The 27,154-nt window shown below is 39.9% G+C and overlaps 1 protein-coding gene across 2 annotated transcripts in view; it reads right to left on the reverse strand.

The window, feature by feature from the left end:
• Positions 1-27,154, reverse strand: part of LOC119545523 (histone-arginine methyltransferase CARM1-like) — a 280,411-nt gene that overhangs the window by 108,327 nt on the left and 144,930 nt on the right. For both annotated transcript variants that reach the window (XM_037851118.1, XM_037851119.1), the window contains exon 3: positions 512-618. In XM_037851118.1, coding sequence (XP_037707046.1) covers positions 512-618 — 107 coding nt within the window. The remainder of the gene's footprint in view (positions 1-511; positions 619-27,154) is intronic.

Genomic DNA, 27,154 nt, shown 5'->3' on the forward strand with positions numbered 1-27,154 from the left:
GCAACGTGCCCAAGCCCTGACAACCTCATAAGTGACAGTGAGGAGTCAAATCCAGTTCTTACTTGGCAGAACTGGGACTAGGATAAGGCAAGAGAGGCACTGTAAGTGCAAAACCCAAAAAGCAACTCACTGTGTTTGTGCAAATGCCCACTCCCCTTCTCCTAACCCTGGCTCTGCTTCTTACATTATGGGATGGGTGGTTGCCGGGAAACAGAGGATGGGATGCAGTAGAGTATTGTCGTCAAACTCTAATGTGCATTAGAATCACCTGGAGGGTTTGTTAAAACCCAGATAGACAGGCCCATCTGCAGGGTTTCAAATTTAGTAGGTTGGGGTGGGACTGGGGCTTGAGAATTTGCATTTTCCCGTCCCAAGGTCTGCTGGTCTGGGGGTTCCACGCTGAGAACCACTGCACTAGAACATCAAGGGTCTTATCCCCGCCCACCCTGCCCACTGGCCACAGGTGTGTTAGCTTGAAACAAGGAAATTCCTCCTGGGGCAACTTTCTGACCTGGAAGTATTGTGCAGCCGAGGCCTCTTCTGTCCGCTGGCTGAATGCTGAGTATTCCTTTTTCTGCTTCTGACATCTTTTCAAGGTATTTGAAAAGGCACTGAATTCTGCAAGGAGAAGAAACACATCCACTTGTACATCTGGGAAGGCACAGAACTCACCAATGCACTCTTCAAAAAATTCCAACTGAGAAAATATTGGAAGATGAAAATGGCATATTCTTCCCTGAACACAGGCAGGAGAAGAAACGGCAAGGTGGAAATGGGTACAACTCAGAGGCGTGACGCCTTATTTATATCTATCAGATATATTTGCATTTGGAAATGTCAAGTGAGAGAGCTTAATGGAACACAGGCCGAGAGTGGACTCGAGTAATTACCCTGGCACTATGCTCACAAAGCTCATGGACATACTCAGTGTGTGCTCTGTAAGGTGATTGTCGATGAAAAGGAAAATTATATATGCAATTTAAAAATACAGATAAAATGAATATACGTATATTAACATATATATAATCTCATTTTATCATCATAATGGCAGTTTTTTTCACAGTTAGTATTCTCTAGGCATAAGAGAAAAGGGAAAATAACTGGGGGTATGTGAATAGGAGGGAATGCTTTCCATGATTTGAGGAAAAATTAGAGAAGTGGAGACTTGAAAAACCCCAGAAGTGATGGTACTGATTAATAACACCACATGCACAGATGCCAAATTCTGTGACTTCTACTGCAGAAATGTCTCTCAAATCCTACCCAAAAGTCTTCACTGCTGGTGGCCTCTTCCTTCTCCACCGCTGCCGTTGTGACCAGGGCCCCCTCTCCTGCAGACCACTGTTGGACGCTCACGCACACACACTCTTGCTTCACAAGGAGCTCCAGCTCCTTCCATTTGGCACTCAACCTCTCACGTCCCATCACCCCTGCAGATGTACCCTCTACACCCTATTCTCACACTGTGGCCTGAACTCTGTCCTTCGTGTTTCCACAATGTTGAACCACTTACAAATTTACTCATCTACTGGGTCCTGGCCTGGCTTCTTGACTTTGAACCCTACTTCTTCTCTTTAGATTACCTTTTAACATCAAACATCTATTCATCCCCCAAGATTCAGCTTCACTAGCATTTCCTCATTGCTGAGTTCTGGAACATCCACAGGCAGAATTAGTTGATCCTATCAGCAGGTGTCAATACTTGGCTATAAATCAGAATCACCTAGGAAGATCATTTTACATGTGGCTACAAGGACCTCACCTGGTGAATCAATTTTCTGGGAGTGGGGACAAGGCATCTCATGTCTATTTTTCCAAAAGCCTCCAGGGCTAATTCTCATGTGCAGCCAGGAATGAGAACTTTGCTCTGATCTCATGCTCTCAGTTTACCACAGTGTTTCATATTTAACTGAATATATTTTTTTAAGTGTCCATCTCATGACCTGAATTGGGCCCTTTTATTCAGCCCTTATTCATCTCTGGTCTCCAAAACATAGTAGACACTCAATGAATAGGTCTGAAATATAAATCCAATATATTTGGGGAAATGATTAATCAACTTGGTGAAACCATTTACTGGTGGTGAGGCAGATTGTGAAGGCTTTGGAATGTCCCTGTGAGGACAAATAGGTTGCAAAGATGTCAGTGGAGAACAAATATGTAAACTCAGCAACACAGCCCCTCCTCTTCAAGGGAAGGCTATCTACTCCAAAGAAACTTGGAGACAGATAAAGGGATGAATTCTTAGTGGAAATATAAATCAGGATTTAGACTTACAATGCATCCTGAACAATTAATACCTCACCAACTTTTTAAGTGCTCATCGCAACTTATAAGCCGTCATCTAGCTGGTGTTTCCACATAGATCCCTCTTTTATGAAAACAGGATGTTCTTTGGTTAAATATTTATCTCCACTTTGAAATTTTCTGTCAACTCTTTATCTCTTGCTATTTTGCCCTTGTAAAGGAAATGATGTGAACAAGTAATTTAAAAATAACTTCAAACCCAGCACATGAGGAGTACATAATGCTTAGAAAATGCAACAAATCAAAAAGAAGAAGATAAAAATCACACAGAATTTCATTAGTCAAGCAATTATTGTTAACATTTTAGTGCATGTTCTTTTGGTCTTTATGTGTGTTTGTGTACAAATTCCTCATATTTGCAAAATTTCATCATATTGTTTTGTAACCAGCTCTTTTCATTTAAGATACTCTCTTTAAGGTCATTAATTAGTGTCCTCCATCTCACTGCAAATGGGTATATGTTCTCGACTTTTATAGATGTGCCATAATTTATCCAGGTCCTATGGTTGGATTCCCAGGCCCCACGCCAGGCCTCCCGTATCAGAATCTTTCATGGTGAAATTCAGCATCTGATTCTGCTGTCGCGGCAGTTTGGGGAACTCCAGTCAAGAGAATATGTTAACATTCATATAATAAGAACTACACATTACAGTAAAAGAGACACCATTCCTTTACCACATCCTTCTAATTGAAATCAATACATTAATCAATATTTCTGTACTCTTGGAACTTTTTTCTTTTGCAATTTTTCTTAAAAACAACTTATTTATAACATAATCATACAAAATTTACAAATGCAGGAAAGGAAGCAAAGGAAGAACAAAAATCTCAGATAAAACCACTAATAACATTTTGAGATATAATCTCCCAGTGATTTTTCTTGGTATATATATATATATCCACCTCTAATGGTTTTTTTTTTAACAATAATAGGACTGTACTCTACTCTTTTAGACTTGAGTTTTCACTGAACAATATATTGCTAACTTTTTCCGTGTCAACACTTTTTTTGCATAGACTCGCTCAACTACACATAAAGCTGCAAATCCCCTTAATTGTACTGTCATTTTGCTCCAGTTTCCTCAGAGGAAACATTGAGACCCAGTAGATCTTAATTTCAAGAAGGTTTTGACAAATTCTATGCCCAATTATTTGCTTATCAAATTTTACTAGGAGGAGGTAAAAAATACTGAGTCTATTCAACTACAATTTCCTATGTTACATTTTTCTCCCATAAAAAGATATGAACAATATTTATCCATCTCTAGCCTCCTGGCACCTCTCCAATTCTCTCTGATTTCACAGAGATTGCCAACAGTGTTTTTTTGTCACCCATCTGTGAGTTCTTTAAGTCCTGGGGATCTCACTTGTTTGGGCTTTCAAACCTATAGTAAATTCATTTGTTCAACAAATAGTCTTTTGAACATTCTCTATAATAGCAAATCTCCATCCTATTGGGGGAAATTGAGCTTTTTAAAGAAGACCAAAATGATTCTTTCTAATTTATTGACTAGGATGTGTAGCAAGTTGTAAAGTATAGTTTTTGGTTAAAAAACAAGACTTTTGACTATAAAGAAACACAACTGGTTTCCTCGTAGGGCTCACCAATTATTTTAGGTTGCCAGAGCTTCCTTGACAAATATCACAGACTAGATGGCTTAACAGGAATTTATTGGCTCACAGTTTTGGAGGCTAGAAGTCCAAAATCATGGTCTTGAAAGGCCATGCTTTTTCCTGGATTCTGTAAGGTTCTGGGGCTGGCTTGCTGCAATCCCTGGGGCCCCTTGGCTTGCACCTCTGCTTGCGTCACATGGCAAACTGTCTCCCTGGTCTCCTCTTGGGGGTTTCTCTGGCTGTCTTGAGTCCAGGTTTCCTCTGCCTTTTAAGGACTCTGGTCATAGGATTAAGGACTGTCCTGATTCAGTTTGGCCTCAGCTAAACAGGATCTTCTAAGATCCTATTCACAAATGAGTCTACACCTTAACTAAAAAGAACATCTTCAGAGGTCCTATTTACAAATGGGTTCACACCCACAGGAGCACAGACCAAGAACTGAACACACTTTTGTGGGCGACATGATTCAATCTCCGACTACCTCCAAGAGGGAATAGAAAAGAGAAGCGGCAATGAAGTTCTGTGTTACACCAGCATCCATGAAACACACAAAGAGCCCACCAAAGTAAAGACTAATCTGGATGGATAAGCTGTACTTTGCGTGCTATTTTAAAAATCCAATCTTAAGTTATTGATACAATAGCCACAACACCCTATAATCCTGACACACAGACAATATTTGACAAACCAAAATTCAGGGCCTCTTGCCTAAGAAGTTTGAGACATCCTTTTGGGATAAATACTATAGAATTTAGGAAATCAGGAGTATCCTGGAAAATACAGGACTCATTCTCAATTAACTCCTGCCTATGGTTAATTCTGTCACAGTGACTGTCAGGAGAATGTTTTCTTCACAATTCATCACAAAATTTATTTTAATCATCAAATAAATATGTGTAAATAAAGGAAGTATATGCATTTCCCTATGATGTATAAAGAAACACACACTTTAAAAAGGAAAAAAAGCTTAATTGTTGATTTCTGCCCTTCTCCTAGCTTCTAGAAGAAAGAACTCTGGTAGCCTCTAAAGACACTCACTGGAGAATCCAAACGGAGATTGAATAATAATAGCCTATCCTCCTCAGCTCTCCAAATCAGGTGGGAGGGGAGAGAGGGAGATGGGGGGCTGGGAGGAATGGGGGAGTGAAGAGATGAATCAAACAGTCCACTCAGACACACCATCTTCTTTTTGTTCTGTTATTTCTAAAAGACCAGATTGAAGGGATCTGTTTTTTGTTTACTTCTCCTAAATAATTGCTATTTACAAGCAATACTGTCTGTGGTGCTTTCCATACGGAGGGCTGTGCCAAGAAAGGGTAATACCTGTCTGACTGCCTCAGCTGTTCTGTCCACATGTCCCCAAATTACACCAGAAAATACATAATTGATGATATGATAGTCATGGTGTGGATCTTAAAAAATAGTAATAATAATGTCAAATTCGAGACACTGTTGCTGAGCTGTTTCTGGGCTATCTTGAATAATTTACAGACAGTCCATTTCAGTTCTCTCTGGTCTATCAGCTCGAGTTTGCTAATTACATTCTGTTTCCACCTGCACCTAAAGAAGAAAAAGAGACCTCGTTTTTTGTAGCTAGTATACAAAGAAGAGAACCATTCTGACCACCTGCCCCATTTCACTCTCCTTCATGCCCTGGATGTGTTTTCCTTCAGGATGGATGTGGCTTAGAGCAGATGCTCTTGATTCCCCTATTCCTTATTTGCTCTGAGCTGGAGAGATGGAATTGCTTCTCGCAGCGTCATTCCAACAGGACGGATGTGTTACCAACAGCTGCAAGCTGATCTTCACTCTTTCAGCCCCTATTAGCTTTCTGCATAATATATGGTGTAATACTATTTTAGCTATCTAGCTCCTTTAAAATATATCGTAGTTAAAAAATATAGATAATATAAAATTTGCCATTTAAACCATTTTTAAGCATACAGTTCTGTGGCATTAATTACATTCACAGCATTGTGCAACCATCAGCACTGCCATTTCCAAAACTTTTTCATCACCCCAAACAGATTAAGCAAAACTCCCCATTCCCCCAACTCCTCAGCCTCTGGTAATCTTAGTCTATTTACTGTCACTATGAATTTGCTTAGTCTAGATATTTCATATAAGTGGAATTATACAATATTTCCCTTTTGTGTCTGGCTTCTTTCAACTCAGCATAATGTTTTCAGGGTTCATCCATGCTGTAGCATGTATGAGGATGTCATTCCTTTTAATGAATGAGTAATATTCCATTGTATGTATGTACCACATTTTGTTTATCCATATAGCTGTGGATGGACACTTGACTTCTTTCCACCTTTTGGCTAATGCTGCTATCAACAATGTTGCACAAGTATTTGTTTGAGTCCCTGTTTTCACCTTTTTTGAGTGTGTGCCTAGAAGTGGAATTGGTGGGTGATATGGTAATACTGTGTGTAACTTTTTGAGAAACCACCAACCTGTTTTCCATAGTGACGGAAACATTTTATATTCCCATCAGCAACACACAAGGTTTCAATTTCTCCATATCCTTGCCAATATTTGTTATTGTTCATTTATTTCTGGTAATAGCCATCCTGCTGGGTGTGAAGTGGTATCTCATCATGGTTTTGATTTGCATTTCCCTAATGACTAATGATGTTGAACATCTTTCCATGTGCTTATTGGCCACTTGTGTATCTTCTTTGGGGAAATACCTATTCAAGTCCTATGCCCATTTTTTTATTTGGTTATTTATCTTTTTCTGGTTGACCTGTGGGAGTTGTTTATATATTCTGGATATTATATCCTTATCAGATCTAGTTACTTTTTAATTCTGTCTTGCCCAGTAGAATATAAGATTCATAAGAGTAAAACGATTTATTCCTCATTAAATCTGAGTGTTTAATATAATACCTAACACACAGTAGGTATCCAAAAAATATTCACTGAGTGAATGAATGAATGAAAGCATTCATTTTGGAGTATCTTTCTTTGTTCTTTCCTTCTTTCCACTCTTTCTTTCTTTCTTTCTTTCTTTCTTTTTTTTTTTTTTTGGTAAATCCCTTCCTGACTGGTCTAGTTCTCCCTAAGTGAGTGCCTCAAAATCAGGTGTTTATTTTCTCACTGACTTGTTTCTTTCCTGGTCAGAAGTATGTAAATCTAATTATTTGCAGTCAGTTGATCTATCTTACTTAGCAAGAGAAGTTTAATAAAAAATCTCTTCTAGTTAGGTATTACTGACAAAAGAAAATTAATCTCTGATCTATGGTGCATCTAATCCAAAATCTATTCACTATCTGAACTCCTAAATAGGTCAACATAGTTTCGCTTTTCCTTTTTTAAAGGAGAGGAATGTTTGCATTAAAGAATCTCCATACACAGGCTGATACTAGATTTATCTTCTTCATCCCAACTCCTAAAGTTAGATGATAATCACAAACCAAATTTTAAGACATTTCCCTTACAGATGTACCATGCATACGTATTTCCAGGGAGAGGCACAGCTATCTCAGGTGGGGAGGGTTCAAGTGGAACAGAAAAATGAATATACCCAAACATACATGCATGGAGGCATCTCTGCTGCTGAGTGGAATTGAGCATGATGATAGCCCTTCTTATACCTCACATAAGTGAGTTTACTTAGTGTTCCGGTTTGCCAATGCTGCCAGATTGCAAAATACCAGAGATGGATTGGCTCTTATAAAAGTGATTTTTTTTTTGGTTACACAGTTACAGTCTTAAGGCTATAAAGTGTCCAAGGTAACGCATCGACAATCGGGTGCCTTCACTGGAGTCCGGAAAACCTCTGTTAGCTGGGAAGGCACGTGGCTGGCATCTACTTGTCCTTTGCTCCCGGGTTGCATTTCAAAATGGTGTTCTCCAAAATGTCTGCATCAGCTTACAACAGCCATCTTCAAAATGTCTGTCTCAGCTCCAGCAGCAAGCTCCTTATGTCTGAGCTTATATAAGGCTCTAGTAAACTAATCAAGGCCCATGCTGAATGGGCGTGGCCACACCTCCATGGAAATTATCTAATCAGAGTTATCACCTACAGTTGGGTGGGTCACATCTCCATGGAAACACTGAACCAATTGTAAGAGATGACCAGCAGTGAGTTCACCATTTATGAATGCAAAGAGAGTTTGCTTGCTTGTCTGAATACTGAGCCATGTCCCTAACTCCTGTGGGATCCAAGCCCACTTGCCCTGACGTTCCACCCGTCAACACAAAGCCCCATTGTTTCCATCCTAATCCACCCTAATACGTCTGCCCCCACAAGATTTCATTAAAGAATATGGCTTTTTCTGGGGGACATAATATATACAAACCAGCACACTTAGTATGTAGCAAAAGGATTTTGATAGAAGGCAGATTCTCTGAGTACCCAATATAGATAGCATTATTATAAGATATTAGTACGTTTCTATTGCATGCATGAAAAAAACTACAACAATGAATAGCTTCACCAAACTTCAAGTTAATTTCTCCTTGAAAGCAACTATCAAATTGGCCTCTCTTAAAACAAAGATACTTATGAACTCCAAGAAATGGAATGTATGATTTGGATTTGCTCTCCCTCAAAGCCTTACAATTAGCAAACAAACCTTTATTTCATAATTTATGTAACACTTACCTAACATTGTTTTTATTCAACCAAAAGATTGGTACAAAGCACTGAGGAGGACTTGGGGAGTGTTTCATGTGTTTGCCATATCTCTAAATATTAAGAATCATATGCAAAACAACTGGGCCAAAACCATCTGCAGACCAGGCCATAAGTCTTGACAAATTTCAGAGACTATCTTCACATATGTCTTTAAAACCAATTACACACTTGTACGAGATGACCAGCAGTGACTTCACCATTTATGAATGCAAAGAGAGTTCACTTGTTTGTTTGAATACTGAGCCATGTCCCTAACTCCTGAGGGATCCAAGCCCACTTGCCCTAATGTTCCACCTGTCAACACAAAGCCCCAGATCTAAGCACTGGATGGTCTTCAATAAGCACATGCATCAGAGGCCGAGCAGAGGGAAGACCCTGCCTTGGACAGTGGGACAACTGGCTGATTCAGAGCAGAAACAAGATTCAAAGGAAAGTATATTAGTTACAACTTTTCTGTTTGTGAGGGGCTGCAAACTCCACTAAGCGAAATAGGAAGTTGAGGGCTCATGCAACTGAAAAATCCAGGGTTAATTCTGTTTTCAAGAACAGCTGCATCCAGGAGCTCACTGTTCTTATGTCTTGGTCTCCTTTCTCCCTCTCTCCCTTCTCCTTCCTTGCTCTAACTATAAGATCATAAAGCAGATAACGGAGACTCTGCAACACCTGAAAGCTGGGGAAGGAATACCTGCTTTCCTGCTTCAGTCCCAGGAAACTATTTCTCTCTCTTAAATGCCATGAGATATTTCCTTACAGTGACTTTCCCTTTTCCTCTTGAGCTACTTTGTATAGGTGGAACAGAAATCCCCCCAGCTTGCAGCAGTGTATTCTACTGCTGAGACACTGCCTGTTTACTCAGTACTCAGGTTTACTGACTGTTTTGTTTGTTTGTTTGTTTGGCTTCAGTTTTTGTTGTTACTCTTATGTTTTAGTCATTTCACGTACTTTTAAATCTGAACCATGCTTTCCTTTCCCTTAGGTGAATCAGCCTATTTGCAATTGGGCCCATTTCTACAATTGTGCTTTAACTTATTATAGTGAAGACCCTCCCATGTTCACATTACTTGGGACCAAAGATTCAATTCCAAAACTACCTCATCATTTGAAGGTCACCAGATTGTAGAAAGACAAATGGTGCTTCAGTTCACTAAATGAGGCCAGAATGCACCTTCTGGAGCATCTAACATATAGTCACAGAGGGACTAATTTATTTGCGAGGCAGCATGAGCCATTATTCAATTAGCTCTTATAGCTCTCCTAGGCCTCCGCCTGCTTCCCAGCAGTAAAGCAGCACAGGTGAACACCAAACAGGGGGCCTGGAGGCACAGTTCCAATTTGATTTGACTTACATTGTTTCTAAAATGCAGTTTGACATTTAAAATCAACATTTTTATGGCATATGCATGCCATACTCTCTACATTCCCCAAATAATTAACTCTGAGGAAGCTTTAACATAACCCAACATAATTTTTTTTTAAATTGAAATAGCAGCCTGCATCTTCACCATGCAAAGTTTGGGACACTTTATTTTACCAAGTAAAAACTTAGCATAACAGGTTATGGGCTTGCTCTTTATACATTATCTCTAGATGGATGATATGAAAACACCCATTAATCCAGTTAGAAATTCTGTACCTGTTACAAGGCAGAGGAAAGAAAGCACTTTGTACCTGGCAGACTTGAGATTTTGTCACATGAAAAGACTGGTTTGGATGACAGGTACTAGCTTTGATGTCTTTGCAATTCCTAAAACCTAGCTCTCTTCCTAATCCAAACACGGACTAAAAATAATAATACACAGTTGTGCTGCAGAAGCCTACTGAAGAAATTACTTGTCTTCATTTTTCAGATAGCAAAATACACCCACCATAGTTCTCAATGAAGATAATCTATAATAATTGTTCTAGAATAATGGATGCACATGGTGTCTTCTTAGCTTAATCTTTTTGCCATTCTCTGACTTTCTCTCTCATATTTACACAGGTGGTCCACTGGTTGCAAAATGACTAAGAAGCAGCTAAATCCAGCCCACAGGCATGTTTTAATTTGGTCATATGTTTTAAAAATCAGAAAAACCTCAAAGGAAATGTGGATTTCTGGCTAAAATGATAGATAACAGCATACCTGGGTCTGAATTTCTGTGTGACAATAGTTGGTACGAGTGGAGTAGATGCTGCCACCTTCTGAATGGACACAAGTCACCAGTTCCCCTGTAGCTGTTGCCATTCTCTTATTATTTGCAACTAGCCCACTTAATGCATTTCCAGACCTGCCTGGCACTGGTAGGCATTTGAATCTGTGCCACCAACGCCCAAGGCCCTTTTAGAAAACTTTGTGGATAACAAGCCTGCAACTTAAAATATCAAGTACTTCTACTTCTAAGCACCATGAATTCATAAAAGCTAAGGGAAACAATGGCCAAATACACTTCACCATTCTACCTTTTCAATCAATTGATAATTTTATTTTAAGCTTACAGAACAACGTCAGTCCAAGAAGCCATCGAGTTTCTTGGCAATGACCTTATTTGGCCATTTTGGTGCAAACCCTCATAAGGAACAGGTCCTAACTCTACATATAGAGATTTTTGATATGTTCAGGTAAATTGATCAATCTTATTCCCCCCCTAAAAATATTTTCATATGAATATTACAATGTTGACTGACCCACAGTGTGGTTTCAGCTGCAAAGTTGGGTTTTTATTGGACTATCCACCTCCCCTAACCTTCCTGTGTAATCAGCGATGATATGAGGGACCCAGGAGTGTGGCATCTACAGTGAAGGAGCAATTCCACTCAGGAAGGATGACCCATGGCATCCACTGTGTTATCATTCTCCCTAACAAACCAGTCCAACCGTCTGCTCCTATGACAAGCAATGAATGGACTCAGCAATAGTTGAATTATGCTTCCTGATTGGTATCCATCTGCACTTTTCTCATATGGAATGGGGCATAGCATGGACAAAAACCAGCAAACTGAATCCAGATAACATTTGCTGCCATTCAGTATTCTTATAACAGCATCCAGCAGCTCTTTTTATATGTGTAGCTTATCTGAAGCTTTAACTCCAACCCAGCCCTGCAGTATTGAATCTAGAATCCCTATATATTCTATTATGCAGGGATGGATGTTTCATATCTTATTTGGAACCCACATGAAAAATTTTCCTCAGATCTAAGTGCTAAGAGAAGTTTTACTTGACACATTCCACCCACCTGTCCCTGCTGTTACTTATGGACAGAGGAAAGCTTGTAAATTGACAATGTGTACCCGCCCCCCTCCTTCTGCTTGGGTGCCAAGGTGATCAGTCAGTGGGAATATTTGTGGGTCCTGTAAGATAACGCATCCATGTTTTGGTTTCCTCTTGGTCTCGGTCTTCTGCGCTTTCTGTTTTTTCCTAATCTTAAATTTTAATCTAGCTATCTATTTATATTTTATTATATTTAATTATATAGATGTCTGAGGAAACTCAAATTCTCTGTGGTAAAAGTTGTGGATTGGATGGGTAAATGAATGGATGGCTGAATGACTGGATGGATGGATGGATGGATGGATGGATAGATAGATTAGATAGATAGATAGATAGGTTCCATCAATACCATATGAAGATCTAATAAAGACTTGTTAAATCATGCACTTTGCTGCCTCACTTTCCACATGATAACACACCCTACTCTGAACAACAAACACAAGAACTTTGGAAGCAACAGCCTTGGTCCCATATGCTGAAAGCATATGGGAGCTGCACTGTCTTCACAGTAGCAGCTGCCCAGGAACCAAAGTGAAGAGGAGGAGGTTGAGGGGAAAGGAGCATGAGGGGAAAGAAACACAAAAGAGCAGTCAGGAGAGAAGAGAAATCTTTCCTGCTACCACTCTCAGCCATGGTAAAAAGCACACAGGGCTAACTGTGTGTTAAGAAGTGCTCTGTTTTATCACATTCTCACATTTATGGTGTCATTTAGGTCAATCCCCACCCCAGGAGGTATTATGGTCTCCACTGCACAGATTGGGAAAGAGATAGAGTCCCAGTTTGCTCAGAGTCAAACGAGGAAGTCCAGTAGTCACCCCAGTACCAATATCTGCATTCCAGAAAGTGGAAAATTATAAAACACAGGAAATCCCTGAGGGACGTGTTCTAACTTGAAGTAACTTGCCTATGTACTAATCAAGGAAGGCAGAGAAGAAAAGGAGCAAAAACAAAATTAAGAGTAATATATTGATGTAACATGAACAAGGGAGAAATAAATGTCTTCAGCTGCAATCATAAAGATTGGCTAGATAGGAAAATGTTTTTAATTTCAAGTTTTGCAAAATCATGACAGGGAAGGGTTCTCTGTATTTGGCTGCAGAATTTCCTTCTTTGGAGATTTTTTTTTGAAGACTAGTTATCTATTATTCTAAGCTGGCAAAGTTTGGTCGGAAATTTTATTTAAAAAATTCCCCAACAGAGTTCTCATTGTCCTTACAAACCAGGTACCTATAAATTATACAATAGATGATTGATCACAGAAAAGCACAAGAACAGCAAGTGTATAAAATCTTGCACCTTAAAACAGTTTCCTATGTTGTCCACACACAGGTACACATGCATATACATACGTGCACACACACTCCTACACTCATACAAACAAGGACATGCCTTAATTGAAAAGATACAATGTAGAAGTACACTGTGTGGAGGACAAGAGCACAGACTCTGGAAGCAGCCTGCCTGGCTTCCAATTCTGGTTCCACCATTTGCCAGTTGTGTGGCCTTGGACAGGTTGCTTAGATTCTGTGTGCCTCAGTTTTGCCATTTGTAAAATAAAGAGGGTGTTTTACTTTCCTAGGCTGCTTCAGCAAATACAATGAAATGGGTTGGCTGACACAACGGGAATTTACCGTTTTGAGGCCAGTAAAATGTCCAAATCAAGGCTTCATCAAGGTGATGTTTTCTTCCTGAAGACTGGCAGCTGACAATCTGTGGCTCCTCCATCACACGGCAAGGCACACGGCAGCGTCAGCTGGTCTCTCCTGTCTCTTCCGGGTTTTGCTGATTTCAGCTTCTTGCTTCCACAGCTTTTTCTCTCCTCCAAATTTCATTCTCTTATAAAGGTGTCTAGTAATAGGATTAGACCCATCCTGATTGAGGTGGGCCACACCTTAACTGAAGTAACTTCAAGAAAAGGTCCAATTTAAAATGGGTTCACACTCACAGGAATGGATTAGATTTAACGGCATGTTTTTCTGGGGTACGTATAGCTCCAAACCACCACAGATGTGCTAATAATAATAATAATAATAATAATAATAATACCACCTAACCCATTGGGTTGTCTTGAAATTATAAATATATGCCAGATACATAGTAAGTACTAAGTGTTAGCTTAGATTGGAAACTTATATTTTGCTAAAGGAAAATGAGTAGACATAGGTGTGCATTTTATCCAAGTGGCCCCAGGGCTCTTCTCCACTGAGGAGCTGTTTCTTTCACATTTACCAAGGGTAAGATGGCCCCTTCTGAGCCTTCCTTTGAAGATCTAGCACTGAAACACACACCAGCACTATGGAAGGAAGCCAAGAAAGCCAGGTCTTCTTAGAAGCCTGCATGCCTCAGAACAACCTAAACGTAGGGGCCATAAAGCTGGCAGTGAGTCAGCTCCTTATTAAAAAGCATTTATTGAGCCCAAGGAATATGTGAGTAGCGAGAGAGACAAATCGGCACACATGAGCAATGCATCTTTACCCACAGACGGTGTAGCCAGTTTGCATTCACAGGATCCAAGGAGCCAGAGGGCTGTGCACACCATCCCAGAGGGCTTCTCGGAGGAGGTGAACTGTTGAGCGAAAGGGGGGAGGAGGAAAGTGGATGGGCAGACAGGAAGGAGGGAGGTAACGGCCTGAAGCAAAACTCTCCACATATAGATTTGGAGTCTCCCTTGCAGGTGGGGAGGCAGCCTAGTTACAGAATTACAGGGCAAATTAAAGCTGACCAGAAAGGCTGCTTGATGATGTAATGTTCAATGTGGGGTTGGGTTTGTCATCTCAGGCAACCGATAGCCAATATGGGATTTCAAGGAGGGTGTGAGGAGGACAATTTTAGCTGTTTTCTTGGTCATGAGCTTTGATCCTGCCCATCAATATTATTACACTGTTAGCTTTTTGATCAGTTCCACCACAGTTCATTAGGTTGCAATTCCATGAGGGAAGAAGTCTGTTTCTGGCTTGCTTGCTGTTGCTGAGGACAGTGACTGGCACATTGTTGGAGACAATCACTGCTAAAGTAAGAAGGTAAAAATCTTCTATTTAGCAATTAAATGAGTTTATATATGTGAAAAGCTTAGAAGAGCGCCTAGCACAAAAGAAGCTCACAAAAGTACTTGCTAGTCTTCCTTCTTCTACCTCCTCTTTCATCTCTTCTTCTTCTTCCTCCTCCTTCTTATTGACTAATGCATGAAGCATCATAGAGAGTACACACCATACCCTCCATGGCCCTGTTCCATTGGGCTGGAGCAGCTGAGCATTGCCATGCAGGCTACGCACTGCACAATTCCAGGAAACACCTTCCATGTAGACTACGAAGAGAACCGTGTTCCCTGGAACTGTTACACAGCATCCCTGAACAGGCAAGCTTTTTCATGTCATACCCAACTTGGAAGTTCCTTTCATACTTCAAAATTCTAGAAAAACCTCAAAAACCTTTCCCACTGTCAGAGCAGAAAGGCAGATCAGAGTGGACAGAACAGAAAGAAACTATAACAGTGCGAAACTGAGAGAAGTAATTTCCAAGGTAACCAGCAGTGAAAGAGCGTTGGAAGAAAGCTCTCTTCCTAAAGAGTTTGCAAAAAGGGAGAATGGGAAGATCATTTACTTCAAAAGTTTGAACTTAGAGGGGAACTTCCAAGAAGATGGCAGAGTAGGGAGCTCCAGGACTCATTCCCCCTCCAGAAACAGCTAGTGGGCAGGCAAAAAATATCTGAAATAACTCCTCTGGGGCTTCAGAGGCCAGGAGAGCATTCAGGGAAGAGAGGGACAAAGAGACCGAGAAACTGTGGTGAAAAACTGTCTTGCTTCACAGTGGCTGCCAGCGCCCATTGCCCTCTCTTGAGGCCAGCCACTTTAGGTCCGGTCCCTGGCTGGCAGCTACAGACAGAGAAGGATGTAGAAGCCCTCCTCTTCAAGAACAGTGGGGGAGGGGGGATAAGGTTGAGTAATGATTATGGCTTTTGACGAATGAATTTAGATCGCTAGGTCCTGGCTCTGAACCACTGTTTTAACCCACCCTGGATAGGGACCACCGTGGCTACTGTTTCAACCCTGCTCCTGACAGCGGCAAAGGTGGTGTAGGTTTAAAGATGCAGGGGAGCAGTTTGCTGAAGAGTGCCATCTGCTGGGAAGGTCAGGAAAGCACAGCTTCAGTAAGCAATCAAAAAAGCTTTTTCGAGTGTTTCCTGACCCTCTCCCCAGGCTCTTTGGAACTGGTCTCCACCCCCTTCATGGGTCCCTGGCCCTGTTTTGGCTGAGAAACACAGACTTGGGAAAGTCTAATCTGGGGTGACCCTCCTCCCAAAATTTGCCTTCCAAGCAAAAGCAGCTAGAGGCAACCAAAGGAGAGTTAAAACAAAACAAAACAAACTATAGAGGCAAAACAAAAACATAATAATCAGGTTCCTGGAGAAGAAACAGGAATGAAGCTTTCTCCTAAGGGGAAACAACTGCACCAAACTGTGCAATCTTAAAAATTGTACTGCACACTCAGGGTAAGAATCAAATGAAATAGAGCTGAATAAATCTCATCAGTTAAACATGGGCTACCCTAAGGGTCTAGAAAAAGTTGGACCAACTGACAAAGAAGAGACTTAACCCAAAGCCAGTCAATAATAAAACCCTAGGCAAGAGAGAGAAATTGACCTTCAGAGTAAATTCATCAAGATAATCAGATGCCTAGACATCAGCAAAAAATTACAAGCCATACTAAGAAACAGGAAGATATGGCTCAGTCACAGGAACAAATTAAAACTTTGTAGGAGACACAGAATTTGTAACAACCAAAGTTACTTAAACAAATCTCCTAAATCTTTTCAAAGAGACAGAGAAAAGCATGGCTAAAGAGATAGAGGATATAAAGAAGACACTGAATCAACATAAAGAAGAATTTGAAAACATGCAAAGAAAAATATCAGAACTTATGGGAATGAAAGGCACAATAGAAGAGATTAAAAATACACTAGAGGCATACAACAGCAGATTTGAACAGGTAAAAGAAGGAACCAGTGAGCTAGAATATAGGACAATCAAAATCTTACAGATAGAAGGATAGATGGAGAAATGAATGGAGAAAATTGAGTAGGGTCTTAGGGAACTTAATGACAGCATGAAGCACACAAACATACTTGTCAAGGGTGTCCCAGAAAGAGAAGAGAAGGGAAAAGGGACTGAAATAATATTTGAGGAAATAATGACTGAAAATTTCCCAACTCTTAGGAGAGACATAAATATACATGTATAAGAAGTACAATGCTCTCCAAACAGAATAAATCCCAACAGACCTACTCCGAGACACATACTAATCAGAATATCAAATGTAAAAGACAAAGAGAATTCTGAAAGCAGCAAGAGAAAAGCAATTCATCACCTACAAGGGAACTCCAATAAGGTTAATGCCAAATTCTCATCAGAAACCATGGTGGCAAAAAGGCAGAGATACGATATATTTAAGGTATTGATAGAGAAAAACTGCCAGCCCCAAATTCTTTATCTGACAAAACAGTCCTTCAAAAGGCACAAATACGTTGAAAGTGAAAGGTTGGAAAAAGATGTTGCAAGCAAACAGTAACCCCAAGAAACAGAGCTGGGGTAGCCATACTACTATCAGACAAAATAGCCTTTAAATGCAAAACTGTTAGAAGAGACAAAGAAGGTCATTACACTTTAATAAAAGGGGCAATCCACCAAGAAGAAATAACAATCATAAATATTTCTTCACTTATCCAGGAGCAAACACTGGCAAAATTGAAGGGAGAAATAGACATCTCTACATTTATAGCTGGAGAGTTCAATACATTATTTTCATCAATAGATAGAACATCTAGACAGAAGATCAATAAGGAAACAGAGAACTTGAATAACGTGATAAATGAACTAGACCTAATAGACTTATACAGAATATTGTACCCCCAAACAGCAGTACATACATCCTTTTCAAGTGCTCATGGATCATTCTCCAGAATAGACCAAATGTTGGGACAAAAAACAAGTCTCAATACACTTAAAAAGACAGAAATTATCCAAAGCACTTTCTCTGGCCATAATGGAATGAAGCAGAAATCAATAACAGGTGGAGAACTGGAAGATTCACAAATATATGGAGACTAAACAACACACTCTTAAACAATCAGTAGGTCAAAGAAGAAATCACAAGAGAAATCAGTAAATATCTTGAGATGAATGAAAACAAGAACAGCACATATCAAAACTTATGGGATGCAGGAAAGGTAGTGCTAAGGTGGAAATTTATAGCCCTAAACACTCACATTAAAAAGAATAAAGAGCTAAAATTAAAGACCCAACTGCATATCTGGAAGAATTAAAGAAAGACCCAGGACTAGATAGAGTCAACGGTGAATTTCACCAAACAGTCCAAGAAGAATTAATACCAATCCTGTTCAAACTCTTCTGAAAAACTGAAGAAGAGGGAACATGACTCAACTCATTCTATGAGGCCAACATCATCTTATACCAAATCCAGATAAAGATACAAGAAAAGAAAATTACAGACCAATTTCTTTTATGAATACAGATGCAAAAGTCCTCAGCAAAATATTTGCATATTGAAGCCAATAGAACATTAAAATAATTATACACCATGATCAAGTGGGTTTTATCCCAGGCATGCAAGGATGGTTCAAATAAGAAAATTAATTAATGTAATACACGTTAACAAAATGAAGGGGGAAAACACACGATCATCTCAATTAACACAGAAAAGGTATATGACAAAATCTAGCACCCTTTCCTGATGAAAACACTTAGAACACTAGAAATAGAAGAAAACTTCCTCAACATGATAAAGGGCATACATGTAAAACCTAAAGCTTACATCATACTGAATGGTGAAAGACTGAAAGCTTTCCCTCTAAGTTCTAGAAAGAGAAAAGGATGCCCACTGTCACCACTGATAATCGCCACTGTGATAGAAGTTCTAATTAGACAGGCAAGAAAAAAAATAAAATAAAATACATCCAAATTGGAAAGGAAAAAGTAAAATTTTCACTATTTGAATATGACAGGATCCTATGAAGTCCCTAAAAGCTACCAGAGCTAATAAACAAATTCAGCAAAGTGGTGGAGTACAAGATCAACACGCAAAAATCTGTAGTGTTTCCATATATTAATAATGAGCAATCTGAGGAGTAAATCAAGAAAAAAAAATCCATTTACAATAGCAACTAAAAGAATCAAATATCTAGGAATAAAAGATGTAAAGGACTTATATACAGAAAACTACAAAACAATGCTAAAAGAAATCAAAGGCCTAAATAAATGGATTAGAAGACAGAATATCATTAAGATGTCAATTCTACCCCAAATAATTTACAGATTCAACACAAAACCAATAAAAATTCCAACAGCCTACTTTACAGAAATGGAGAAGATAATTATCAAATTTATTTGGAAGGGAATGGGGTCCTGAATAGCCAAAAACCTTTCGAAAAAGAAGGATAAGTTTGGAGGACTCACACTTCCTGACTTTAAAGTAACTTACAAAGCTATAGTGGTCAAAACAGTATGGTGCTAGCATAAAGACAGATATATTGATTAATGGAATAAAACTGAGAGTTTAGAAATAGACCTCACATCTATGGCCAAATGATGTTTGACAAGGCTGTCAAGTTCACTCATTTGGAAAAGAAAGACTCTTCAACAATTGATGCTGAGAGAACTGGATAGCCATAGCCAAAAGAATGAAAGAGGACTCTTCTCTCACATCTCATACAAAAATTAACTCAAAATGGATCAAAGACCTAAATATAAGAACCAGGACCATAAAACTACTAGAAGAAAATGTAGGGAATCATTTTCTTGATCTTGTAGTAGGCAACGGTTTTTTAAACTTTATACCCAAAGCACAAGCAAATAAAGAAAAAGTAGATAAATGAGACCTCTTCAAAACTAAAAACTTTTGTGCTTCAAAGGACTTGTCAAGAAAATAAAAATGCAGCCTACTCAATGGGAGGAAATATTTGGAAACCACATATTTGATAGGGGTTTAATATCCAAAATACTTAAAGAAGTCCTACAACTCAACAATAAAAAAAGAATAACAACTCAATTAAAAATGGGCAAGACTTGAATAGACATTTCTCTCAATGGCTAAAAAAAAACACATGAAAAGATGCTCAATATCACTAGCTATTAGGGAAACGCAAATCAAAACCACAATGAGATATCATTTCACAACTAACAGAATGGCCACCATGAAAAACACAGAAAACTACAAGTATTGGAGGGGATGTGGAAAAATAGGAATACTCATTTACCATTGGTAGAAATGTAAAATGGTACAGCTACTCTGGAAGAGTTTGGTGGTTCATCTGGAAGCTACGTATAGAACTGCCACATGATCTGGCAATCCTGCTACTTAGGTATATATACCCAGAAGAACTGAAAGCAGGGATATGAACAGACATTTGCACACCAATGTTCACAGCAGCATCCTTCACAATTGCCAAAAGATGGAAACAACCCAAGTGTCCATCAACTGATGAATGGATAAACAAAATGTGGTATATACAAACAATGGAATATTATTCAGCTGAAAGAAGGAATGAAGTCCTGGTGCATTTGTGAAATACGTGAAATACGCCACACACAAAAGTGAAATATGCCACACACAAAAGTACAAATAGTGTATGATTTCACTAATATGAACTATTTATAATAAGCAAACTACTTGAGTTAGAATCTAGAATATAGGTTCCCAGGAGATAGAATGAGGGTAGAGAATGGGAGGTGGTGCTTAATTTGAACTTTTGATTAGGTTGACTGTAAATGCTTGGACATGGATGGTGGTGATGGCAGCATATTGTTGTGAATGTAATTAACGGTGCTGAATTTTGTGTGTGAATGTGGTTGAAAAGGGAAGTTTTGGGTCATGTATGTTACTAGAAGGAAAGCTAGATAATAAAACATGGGACTGTTTAAATCCATGAATCCTGTTGTGGATGATGTCTGTGGTTAATAGTAAAATGTAAGAATGTTCTTTCATGAACTATAACAAATGTATGTAACTATTACAAGTGTAAGTAATAGAGTGGTATATGGGAAAAATATACCAAATGTAAACTATGGACTATAGTTAACAGTAATATTTTAGTATTCTTTCATCAATTGTAATAAAGTTGCCACAGCAAAGCACACTGTCAAAAAAGGGTAGAATATGGGAATATTGTATTTTTTACATGCTTGCAGGTAAACCTACAACTTATCTAACTAAAAAATATATATATATAACAATAAAATAATTATGTTAAGTGAAAGAAACCAGAAACAAAGTGCTACATATTATATGACTGCATTTTTATTAAATATAAATATAAATAAACCTACAGAGACCAAATTAGATCAGTGGTTATGTAGTGCTAAGGAAGGACAAAGGGACTGACACGTGACTGCTAAAGGGTATGGGGTTTTTCCTTCTGGAATAATGAAAATATTCTAAAATTGACTGTGGTGATGAATGCACAACTCTGTGATTATACTAAAAGTCACTGAATTGTATACTTTGAATGGCATGTGACTATATTTCAATAAAACTGCTTTAAAAATAAAGCTTGAACTTAGCTGTATTCAAGGACACTGAGAAAGCTCTACAAAGGGACACGATATCTTAATCAAGAGAGTAAGAGGCCAATTGGAGAAGAGCAACACGGGACACAAGCAACGTCAGACACAAATAGACTATGGATGATGCAGATTTGGGAAAACCTCAGGAAACAAACGGAACTGCATCAGGGCTGTTGCTAAGGGATTTACTGATTCTTTGTGAGGTGGATCAGCTGTTGGTAACTGAACATCACCATTTATTATTATAGTCTCTGAAGTGTGTCTGTGATTTATACATTATATAAAAGAAAAAGGTTTAGAAAACTGTACACCGTTAAAACCATAAGGAGGTTCCATCCATTCACGATGAGTTCCTTTTTTATCTTTTGTTTTTAAGGGCTGAGTTAAAGGATTCATAACTCGACGGGAACGTAGCCTAGCTGAGCCCCAGGATTCTGGATGGCGGTCAGCCTGGGCAGAACAAGTCATCAGTGCCCTTTCAAAAAGAGAAGGGTAAGATTGGCTTTTGAGTGGGAGTTAAAAAAAAGTGCAAATTACCATATTTCTCACCTCACTTGCAAATGACATATAAACAAATTGTACATGTTTGATTAGAATGTCTTCTATTTAGTAGAAATTCACCAGTGACAAGGATATATCTGCCATAAGCTCCACGGGGCTACACTAGAAAGGACGGAAAGTGGACGTTATAATTCTGCAGGTGCTAAGGAACTGCAAGCAGAAGGAAGAGCAGCAGGGGCTGGCCAAGACCACGGTGAAGCTGGACTTCAAATGATGCAGCTTGGTTGTGGTTGCAGGGGATTAAGAGAACTACGTTGATTGGCCTTGCTGTGGCAGTCCCAGGTAGGGGTTTCTCTTTAAACAAATACCCTGACCATTCCAAAACCCGGGGACACGGTACTGCAAACAGCGAAATGACAAATGGTCACTACTTCTCCTAAGGCCACCACGGTCACTCTGCCTTGGGCAGAAGTTACTGGGACACACGGCCACCTCCCCACTAGCCTCCAAGCTGCTGGGAAGTACAGCTGTGTCCGGTTCATTTCTGGATCCCCTGCAGTAGCTAATCCAGCATGTAACCCAGAGTAAACCCTGATAATGGGCTCAGCTTGTACACTATATCCATTATCTCATTTAATCAACAAGCAACCCCCTGTAGGATACATTGGAATTATCCTCATTTCACAAATGAGGAAACTGAAGCTTAGAAAAATGGAGTATCTGAAGTTGTCACACTCTTGATTGGTGACAGCACCAAGCTTTGTACCAAAAAAGTCAGGCTTTTAACCACCAAAATAGATCAGAGGTCGATGAACTATGGCCCATGAGCCAAATCCAGCCTCTTGCCTATTTTTGTATAGCCCATGAGCTAAGAGTAGTTTTCACATTTTCACATGGTTCAAAAAAAAAAAAAAATCAAGAATAATATTTAGTGGCAAATGAAAACAACAGTGCTCATACATGAAGAGTTATTGGAACCCAGCCATGCTTGTTCTCTTACCCATTGTCTATGGCTGCCTCCATGCTACAGTGGCAGAGTTTGAGTAGTTGCAACAGAGATCCTAAGGCCCACAAAGCCTAAAATATTTACTTACTATCTGGCCCTTTACAGAGAAGGTTTGCTGACTCCTGCTTTAGATGCACAGTTAAGGAGCAGACACTCTTCTCTGCCCAGCTGTGCAGGCACATTGGCAAACTAGGCCTGAGAAAGCATAGAGCGATGAGTGTCAGGTCAGCTAGGAAGTACCCCATTCTGAAGGCCATGGCTACAGCCTGGCCATACCTGGCATCAATGAGCAGGCACCAGGTGCTCTGCTCCAGCCCATTTGCAGGCAGAGAAGGCAGAGCTCATGATAGTTCTGAAGGTCGCTGAGGATACTCAATAAACCGTTGACTGTTTTGCCCAACTTTGCAAGCAATACAGATATTGCGGATGACTGAGCTCTGCAGATGATAAGAAAATCACATTTAGCCTTGAGTCAGCAACCTCCTCTCCCACTGAGCCCTCGGTATAGCTGCCAACAAGTTGCAGAATTGACAGATTTGAGTATCACCACCCTCTGCTAGGGATGCTAATTGAGCAGTGACATAGCCAGGAGGCAGACGCAGGAAGGGGAGGTGCAAGCCAGATGCTTACGCAGTCCTGTACCTGCGAGATGAGAAGGGTTTGATTGAGCCTTCTTTCTGCCCAGCAAAAGAACCCAGTGGAAGCAACCATAGGGAGACCTGAAAGCAAGAAGCAAGCCATATGGTGTGGGGTCAGGAGAATGGAGATAGTTACCTACTTGCCCCTAGTTTTATGCAGTCGCCAGATGGTCAAGATGAACACCCGCGCCAAAATAGAGGCTGGGACAAAGTGGTTACACACCAGCTGTGTACAGGATATCCATACAGAATGTCACTAATTCTGACCTATTACTATTTAGTCATTGTTCTGCATGACAACTATCCTGAAGATGCACAGAAAAGAGGATGGAGGGGGTATTAGAAACCACGTCTTTGGAAAATAATGTGGTACAGTGAATAAAGTATAGGATGTAGGGCCAGAATTCCCAGGCTTCAGTTCCTGCTCTGACATTAATCCCTGTGTGACATTCCCTCTGACATTATTCCCATGAGTTGTTCTAGCAACTCATGTTCACATGAGTGCTAGAGCTACAGCAGCCACCTTAGCACATCAGAGGACAGATGGTGCCTGCTTAGAGCATACTTCCCACCCTCAGAGGTGCCTCATAGTCATAAGATGGCTGCTGTAGCTCTAGCAATTATGTCAAAATTTTGGGCAGCAAGAAGTTGCAAAGGACAAGGGATAAATGGCATGCTTTCTATCTGACTCAGCCCCTGTTAAGGAGATTCCCCCCAAAACTATCCAACAAGTTAATCTGCCATCTTTATTTGCAGATTTTAGTTACACTCATTGCCAGCCCCAATAACACAGGATTTCTGTTAGTGTGGAAGAAGGAGAGAAAGGAATGGGGAGCAACAAGCAGTCTCAGCCACAAATGCATACTACAAAGGGCTAACACTGTTCCCAAATAACCTAGTATATATGAAAGGATATTATAAAGCTGCAGAGGATGGTACAAATAAAATCCACTCTCCTGGGCTTTGCGTGCAACGTCCTTCATGACTGGGCCCTATTGTGCCTGATGAGCCTCATCTCCTTCCACTCCCTCCACCCCCCACTGCCTTGCACTTTCTGCTCCCCATAGAGAACTGTTGGTAGTTCCTTGCATGTGTTGCTTTCATGCCGTTCATCACATCTTTTTTCATTATTCTTTGCCCAGCCCAGGTGTCATCTTCTTCTGGAACCTTCCTGGTGTCCCTCTCTCGTGCTTCCATAACACCCTGTAGACATGCTATCCCATCACTCTCCTCATTACCTTGAAATCCCCAGTCGAAACCTCTGTCATTCCCTGTAGATCTGGGCTGTGCAATACAATAGCCATCAGTCACATATGGCTACGGAGCCCCTGGAATGTTACTACTCTGAAGTGAGAAGGACTGTGAAGTTTAAAATAAAAATTCTAGGTTTCAAAAGCATAGTACAAAAAAAAAAAAGAGAAATATCTCAGTAATAGTTTCTACATTGATTTCATGTTAAAAATGATAATATTTTTGATGTACTAGATTAAATAAAATATATTACTAAAACTAATTCCACCTGTATCTTGTTACTTTTTTTCCAATGTGGCTACTAGGGCATTCAAAATGATGTATGTGGGCAAATCCACAGAGAGAGAGAATAGATTAGTGGTTACCGGAGCCAGAGGGGAGGGACATGGGATTGACTGCTAGTGGGTACAGGGTTTCTTTTGAGGTTGATGAAAACCTTCTGATATTAGACAATGGTGATGGTTGCACAACTCTGTGAATATACTAAAAACCGGTGAATTGTACACTTGACAAGGGTGAATTTTATGGTACATAAATTATATTTCAATTAAGGAAATTATAGATGTGGCTTGTATTTCTGGCTCACATTCTATTTCTATTGGTCACCGCTATTTTAGAGTGTAAGCTCCTGGAGGGCAGGTGTCTCTAGCACCAGTATGGTGCCTGTGTGATAAGTGTTGGATGGACAAAGTCACACACAGGATAAAGCCTTGATGGCAGTATGGCAAAGGCATGTGAGAGGAAAAGATGATGGCAGCATGGGATGAGGACTGGGCAATACCAAGATAAATTTGGGGTCTTAGAGAAGGAAGAGCCAGTGGGATACTGAGGTGTAGTGGCTGGTGTACAGCAGATGGAATCACACAGAACATGGTTCAAATCCTGGTGCTGCTAGTGACCAGCAAATGACCTGGTTCAGGGACATTTTGCTCTGAGCCTTGATTTTCTCATCTGTAAACCAGTGATGATTATAGCACCAGCCTCGTCATCTTGTGAGGAGAAATAAAGGAGATTGTGTTGGTAAGATCTTGTCACAGTCTCTTTAGCATAATAAATGATCAATAAACATTAGCTCTTTTCATTAGCTTTTATGGGTCTGTTGCGAAGGAAAAGTAATTTTTAAAAAGTTGCCCAAAGCCAGCCAGCATTAAGTCATTTCCCTGCTGAATATTAAAAAAGAATTTTTAATCTGAGATGACAAAAATAATTTCAGCTGGCAGATGGCAGAGTGTTGTCACCCACATTGTTGCTTGGAATTTAATGGATTATACATAAACACCACTGAACTCTTTCCTTGCTTGGAAAAGCACCTAACTCTGAGATGTGCTGCAATGCCTGGTGGTGTGGGAACAGGCCAGTAATGCAGACAGGTGGACAAGGCAGACAGGTGGACTGGCCCCACTTTCCAGATCAGTCAGGACAATCAGATTATGCTTCATAACACAAAATTCTCGCATCTCAGTGGCTTAGAACAATATATATTGCTCATTTATGCTAAACGTCTGGCATGGGTCAGTGGGGGCTTTGCTTCATGTGATCCTCACCTGAGGACCCAGTCCAGAAAGTGCCCAGGATTGCGGCGGCGAGAAAACTGGAGCATGAGATTCCCGCCCTGGCATGTAAAAACTTTAGAAGTAACGCATCTCTCTTACTCACGTTCATTGAGCAAGGCTAGTCCTAGGTCTACGCCTAACTGCCAGGGAGCAGGGAAACGTGATCCTACCACATGACTAGAAGAAGGAACCAGAATATCTGAACAGCTGTGATGACTGCTACCGCCCGAGGAGGCAGTCTCACAGTGGTGGAGAGATGATGTCACCCAGCGTCCTGAGATGAAATGCTGGGATCCTCACCAAGTCTCCCTCAATTTCACATCAGGAGAAAGCAGTGAACTGCAAATTAAAATGAGGTACTATTTTTCAGAACAGCTAAATTAACCGAAAAGTTTTTCCAAACCTACAACATCCAATTCCTATCAAGTTGCAATGAAACAATACACTTAAACACTGCCAGTGCTGTCTTAAGTCAGAGCATGTGTTTTGGAAAGCAAGTTGCCAGTGTGTATCAGAGCCAAGAAAAACAGTCCATATCCTTTAATAGATTTGTTCAACCTCAGGGGATGGGTCTGACATAAAAAGTGCTGTTATAATAGCAAAAAATATTTCTTACAATAAAAATACGGAAACAATCTAAATGCCCTACTATAGAGAATTAGCTAAGTAAACTCTAGGAATTCACTGTGGAATATTATTCATTTATTTTCAAGGATGCTTAAAAAGTCTAACAAACATAAGGAAATGCTTATGATAGACTGTTCAATGAAAAAAGTAGGATACAGAATAATATGTAAATAATGATCACAAA

This window comes from Choloepus didactylus, chromosome 10 (assembly GCF_015220235.1).
Source record: "Choloepus didactylus isolate mChoDid1 chromosome 10, mChoDid1.pri, whole genome shotgun sequence".
NCBI classification, from domain to species: Eukaryota; Metazoa; Chordata; class Mammalia; order Pilosa; family Megalonychidae; genus Choloepus; species Choloepus didactylus.